The sequence below is a fragment of the Chinchilla lanigera genome, unplaced genomic scaffold (genome assembly GCF_000276665.1).
Source record: "Chinchilla lanigera isolate Chin_1 unplaced genomic scaffold, ChiLan1.0 scaffold00093, whole genome shotgun sequence".
Classification (NCBI taxonomy): Eukaryota; Metazoa; Chordata; class Mammalia; order Rodentia; family Chinchillidae; genus Chinchilla; species Chinchilla lanigera.
The window spans coordinates 1741342-1747817 of record NW_004955494.1 but is presented as its reverse complement, the minus strand read 5'-3'; the positions used below and the strand labels follow the sequence as shown (position 1 = coordinate 1747817).

Genomic DNA, 6476 nt, shown 5'->3' with positions numbered 1-6476 from the left:
CCTTAGATCTAGATAACATCCTCACATTGCTCTTTTTGGATTTGATTTATAGTTGATAACACTGTCTTGTAGTTTCAATTTTTAATTCCCACTCTTCCTCTGACTCTTTCGTAGATGCTGCAATAAATACAGCCCAGAAGTGAAGCATGATTTATCTTAAGAGAGCTTAGCCACATGTGAGAACTTAAAGTCCTCTGAATAAGAGAGGTAGCAGGAAAATAGGAGCCAACACCTGCTGTAATGCTGTGGACTCCCTCATCATATTGTTGCTAAAAGCATAGAATTTAGAATCTGATATTTTGAGGTTCCATTCCAGACTCTGGTATCTACCAGCAAAGGCTAACATCTTAGATTCAGTTTTCTCATTTGTAAAGGGAGATAAAAGATAACTTTAGAAGTGATGAGCATTCCATGAGAGATGGATGTAACCGAGTAGAGTGTATTAGTTGCCCATTTCTTTATATTATTGTAGGGTGTGGGCAGACACACAAGAAGAGAGGCTACCAGTGTGCTTCATCCCAGAATATCTATCTGGAGATTTTATTTGAAGCTTAGAGAGAATGTAGGCTTGGATAGTCAGTGATACACAGGGAGATATAGGTTATTAGTTTTTTTTGTCCTTAGTGATATCCTCGATCCAGGATATATATTTGTAAACATTGGTGTAAATGCCGACATCCCCTCCCATGAAGTGTCCAACCTCAATTCCCTGGAGCTTGTTATTGCAGATCACAGTAGCGACAGCCACCTCCTATCAGAGATCAGAGAGAGAGAAATATGGTCAGAACTCAAAGGGACCTGCTCTAATCTCCAATTCAGGTGAGCCCCACCAATAGAACTGGGGTCATAAAGTTTGGGTTCTTTTTCTAGTTTTGCTATAACTGGTTTTGTGTAATATCGAATGTCAGAGAACTAGCCTCTCCATATAGTGTATACAAATGAGTCAAGCCCCATTTATTTGAACTGGCAAAGCCAGTTTCAGTTTGTGAAAAATTTATAATTTTTAAAGAGCAAAGCCTGTTTTCATTTTTAAAATTATTTTACTTATACCTATGAGAATGAACATCTAGTAAAGTATTAATAACAAGAGCTACTATATGAAACTCTTTAGTGGATAAAGAGACTCCACCCATGTTTGGAGAAACGAAGGTGTCTTTGCAGGGGTCTTATCAAATTCTCAAAAAAGAATATTTAGAGGTTAAAAAAAGTTATGCCATGCTTAATAGTTAACTGGATGCATGCAAGTAAAGGAAAGCTAAATATAGAGGAAAGATTACCCCAAAGATCCGGCTGAATACTTTCACAAATTTAATACACAAGGAATTCCTGTGGGTTCTTCCTTGTTCAGTTGCCTGGCACTCTTTATAAGTCATCACAGGGCCCTCCAGGTTCTGCCGTAAGTCAGGGTGTCTACCTGAGGGAATGCAGGGTAGAAGAAAACATTATGCTCACAGTGACCAGTCACTCCTCTGACCCACTCCTTCTCTTTCAGCTGGTGTTTTTTGTGTATATATGGAGAAAATAAGGAACCAGAAAAAGGGAAGAAATGAACTTGAACATAATTACGCAAGTTAATCCTAAGGATTCATGTGCCTCTGAGAAGCAGAGTATTTTTCTATTCTGTGTCTAGTTCTGGTTGGAAGAAGTGTCCTGATTTGGGTTCTCAGAGGTGTCTTTTACATGTGAAATGAGCATGTGTAAGGATAGGACAACATTAATGCAAATTGTGACTAACAATCAGGAATTGTGTGACCCTGTGCAGAGTCAGATAGCCTGCTTGCCTGCAGCTGCCAAAGCTTTGAAGAGGGAGTAGAATATTAGATACTTTGGGAGTGGAGAGACTTTGGATTTCTGATAAAGTCTCTTTTTGCCAGACCATTTCTGTAGCTTCTCCCTGGATTTGCCATCCATTTTTCTGTCCTCTGTCCTCACAGATCTGAGGACACTGATGCTCCTTTTCAGGAGTAACTGATGGATGGCTTTAATTTGCCATGGGAGTTGCACTCACCACTGTTTTTCTGGCTCCAGTCTAAACCTGACAGCACACAGACTGTGCCTGGCGAGACATTCTTTGTAGCAAGAGGAATGACCTGGACTTTGCGGTTGAGGATGGCTGGCTTAGTCAGTTTAATGAGCATAATGTCATCCTGTGGGGCACTGTCATTATATTTCCAGTAGCGGATAATCTGGATAGGGTGAATTGTCTGCTCTGTCCCATCTCTTACTCTGCTCTTGAAATTTCCCAGCATCACTTTCAGATTTCTGGAGAGAGAAGTTAGAAGTAATCACTATCATCATCATCATTGCTAAGATATTGACTGTTACAATGTGCCAGGTACTGCGATATACTTTAACTCTAGGTGGTGGACCGTATGTTTTTCTCCATTTTACAAATGAAGTAGTGGAGGCACATAGTAATTTACCCATGATCAGATAGTTAAACAGTGGAGGCCTTGACCACTGTGTTTTACTATGGTGTCCTTAATGTAGTATAAAGGAAAATGATACATGTCAAATTTAATTTTCCATCATCTCCAGCAATTTCATTTTGTGGAGACAGGAGAATGGAATGACCTGAGTATTACATATCTTCTGTTAATTTCACTAAACTCACTGACAACCCTCCTCTACCCTGATCTGCACTTTTGGAAGGTTACATGGATTAAATCAATGCATCTTCTTGCCCTGTGCTTTTGATTAGGTTTTTGGTTACTAAGAAGCATCAAAGATAATTGGAAGAAGGGTGAAGTTACAGTATTTATCCTCCCAGTTTCATTCCTTATAGGATTACCTAAATTTGGCTGTACCATTCCTATGAGATAGTTCTTCTCTCCTCTCCTCTCCTCCCCTTTCCCTTTCCTTCCCCTCTCCCCTCTCCCTCTCCCTCCCCTCCCCTTCCTTCCCCTCCCCTCTCCTCTCTTCTCCTTTCTCTGTCTCTCCTCTCTGTCTGTCTCCCTCTGAAATCTCTCTTTCCCCTTGCCTTGCTAGGCATAGTGGTGGTCACTGCATTTTCCTAATATTAACCCCGGGGTACAGAACTATCCTTTGTGTTTTCTCAATGATGTCCCTACACTTCTGCAATTAGTTCCTTTTAAAATTTCACCAATTTACCATTGTGAGTGCATTATCAGTTACCTGATAGATCCTTAATTGATAAAATTCATACTTACAGTAAAAAATTCTTGAAAAAAACTGATGAGAGAATGAAGAGGTATAACATATAGCAAAGGACCTCTTAGCAGTGTCCATTAATCAACCAGGCTGGGCAGGTTTTTAGGTGGACTGTTTTGCACTGTAGGATGTCTAACAGTATTCTTGCTCTGGCCTCTACCCACTAGATGTCACTATTGCCATTGCCTGATTATCATAACCAAAAATACCTTCAGACATTGCCAAATGTACCCTGGGGGAAGGTTACCCCTATTTGAGAATCACTAATTTAGAATGAGCAGTTCCTGTTTTCAGGCACTGAGGATGCTTAATACTCACGGTAAGTAGCAGTGAGCTGGGGCCAGCACCCAGCTGGTTTTGATGAGGACACCCACACATGGGTTGAAGTGAGACTTGAGGTATGCCAAGTAGGGAGCAGGGTCCTCTTTCTGCTCAGCTGAGTGAGCAAAGAAAGATGTCCCTGAGAAAATAAGTTAGTACTCTTAATATATAAATGTTAGAACAAACGAGACCATAATTTCCCAGTTGAAGAGGAATATAGATGATTTTAAAGTACTAATTGGCCAGGAACTGACCTAAATATAAATAAAAATGAGATACCATTATATCTAAAATGCATAATAATCATTTTTGGTTTAAATAACATTTACTCTAAAAATAGAATGAGACTCGCTACTTGCAAATTGATTTTTTTTCTTGAAAAGTAATTTGGCAATTTAGCAATTTAGGCATCAGGAAGTAAATATTGTTCATAACCTGTGACCTTCAAATTCCAACCCCAAGAGTCCACATATGGACTTTATATATGTCAAATATAGATAAAGATTTGAATAAACACGTTTGACTTAGCACTATAACAGCTGAACATTGGAAACAAGAATGTCTAATATGGTTATGTTGAATGCTGAAATAAAGAAACACATGAGCAAGTAGAACATCATGTATATCAAAACTTATAAAAATGTTAGAGAAGAAATATTAATGACATTTCTTTAAGTTAAAAATAATTAAAAATAATAAATTTGTATATAATGTAATTCAGTTGTTTAAAACTAATAAAACATAAACCATTTAAATACAAAATCTAAGTCTGGGAGTCAATTCAAACAAAGTACTGTATTAGCATGTGTGGGATTATGAATGATGTATATTTTCTTCTACTTTAAAGATTCACGGAACATATAATTTTTTATAAATAAAAAAATTAAATCTAGAGAATAAGGGAGAAGAAGGCTGATTCTGGTATCAGAAATAAAGTACTCTTCTTGGTTTGACTGTGCTCAGCATTTCTGTTGATCCTCCCAAACTGGTCCTGAACCTCACCCCATCCTTTTCTGAGCAGTTAGAGTTAGAAACCCCAAGGAATAGATGATGGATTATTAATAAAGATGAGAAACGTTGAGCTGTATACCACGCACTAGTCTAGGTGCTTTACATGGATTTAGTTTTCACAACAACTGACTGATATAGGAAAAATACTCCACCACTTGACTGAAAAATGGAAGCACAGATGAACTAATTATCTTCCCCAGTAGCACACAACTGAACGTAGTGCAACTGGGGCAGTAAAAGAGTGGTAGAAAAGACTTCACTAGCAAATTCTGCAATCGGAACTTCCTGGAAGGAAGGGCCTACAGAAGGTAGGTCCCTGGTATTAGATCTCTTGTCCCCACCTTCTTCACCCTCTGCATTCTGAAGTTTTGGGAAATAAGGAATATCACAGGTCAAGATTGGTTCTCTGTCTTTGTGACCATATGCCCACAGAGGTATGAGACACATTTTGGGATAAGCAGAGGAGAATATTCACCATGAAGGATATCCAAAGCAGTTGTGTACTATGCATATTTTAGCATTAGAGAGGTGGGCTCAATCTGTCCTGAGTACCTTTGGTAGCATCTAAGAGGAGGGACCAAAGGACCCAATTCTCTAGTGACAAGTGTTCTTGACTCTTTTTCTGTACTTTTTACACATCCCACCTCTGTCTCACCCCCTCCTGTATTAACCTCTGCCTGACAGGATACACAAGATCTGGGATACGTACCAGCAAGGACACTCAAATAGAAAATAAATCTCATGGTGTGCAGCTCTTTTCCTGTGAAGTGCAGAAGACCAGAAGGGCATGGAGTCCTCAACTTGGTTGTCTCAGGAATGTCTGCTGGAAGTAGTGGATATAGTCAGGTATGGGGCACCCTGGGATCAGAATGCAGCTTTGGGCATAGATAGGAAGGGAGATGGCTTGATATGGACAGACGGAAGCCCTTCTACTTGAGGGGATGTGAGGCCTGTGCCTCTGTTAGGGCCTTTCGGGCAGAGAAAAAGAAACTTAGTTCCTTAGATTCTTGGATGTAGGTCTTTCTCTCTGCTGCTCTTCCTATATCCCTGGCTGCCTAAAGATAGTTTCACAGTCTATTTAAAGGGGAGCTCTAGGCTCGGGACTTACCTTTCCCACAGTTTCTGAAGCCAGGGCTGTAGGGATCAAGATTCTTTACCTCAGAGCAGGGAGGCAATGTACCCGGTATTTGCTTGGAATCCCCCGGTGCTTGCTCACTTATACTCTTCCCAGCCACTCCCATCTTTGTTATGCTACCCTCATCTTTCCCTTGGCCACTATTTCATCACCCAGTCATCATCACCAGCTTTGGGCTAAGGAAATGAAAAACATTCATGGAACAGTTATTTTGACTGTTAGGGGATGGTGCACATTCTAGATGAGATCTAATGTGTATTGGTGACAATTGAGAAGGAAATACCTCTAAATATTTTTCACATAATGAAAAGATTTCTCAGTTGATGACAGGCTACCACATCACCCTTGGATAACTGCAGGACACTTTCGAGAAGAAGACTAGTAACAATAATAGGTAAAATTCACTGAGCACTTACTGAATCCCAGATGTTGAAGTAATTTCTTTATAGACTGGTCAGTGGTGACTTTATATCTAGTTCAGAGTGTAAAATCAAGTATACTTTGTAACACTTGAACACTTTACAGTTTTTTTAAACTTATAATCTTATTGCTATGTCATAATAATCTTAGATAGGACTGAGCTGGGTTTTTTTTTTTTTTTTTTTTTTTTTAATCTGTGTATGGCAGAACTAAAATGGGATTTAAATGATTTTCCCAAGTCACACAGCTAGGGAGGTACCATGAATTCACCAAGTCAGGGAAAGTTTCACTTATAGAACTGAACCCCCCAAGTTCCTTTTTCTGATCATTCCATATGGCCTTGGGTAATACCAGAGAGTATCTGTAGAAACTGGAGCTAAAACCTGTTGTAAAGAAGTTCCAAAAAAGGAGTCCTGAG

General features: G+C 39.4%; 1 protein-coding gene across 2 annotated transcripts; it reads right to left on the bottom strand.

Annotated features, from left to right (window-relative positions):
* Positions 1–507: 507 nt before the first annotated feature.
* Prss37 (protease, serine, 37) lies at positions 508–5714 on the bottom strand. Of its 2 annotated transcripts, none has more exons than XM_005405400.1 (6): positions 5612–5714; positions 5213–5326; positions 3490–3631; positions 2009–2262; positions 1278–1414; positions 508–751 (listed from the first exon to the last, which is right to left on the bottom strand). In XM_005405400.1, exons 2-6 carry the CDS (start codon positions 5244–5246, stop codon positions 605–607), a joined length of 714 nt encoding a protein of 237 aa, XP_005405457.1. In that variant the 5' UTR covers positions 5247–5326; positions 5612–5714; the 3' UTR covers positions 508–604. The 2 variants fall into 2 exon arrangements, with proteins under 2 accessions (XP_005405457.1, XP_005405458.1); XM_005405401.1 differs by having other exon boundaries at positions 5213–5323; positions 5612–5707.
* Positions 5715–6476: the final 762 nt, after the last annotated feature.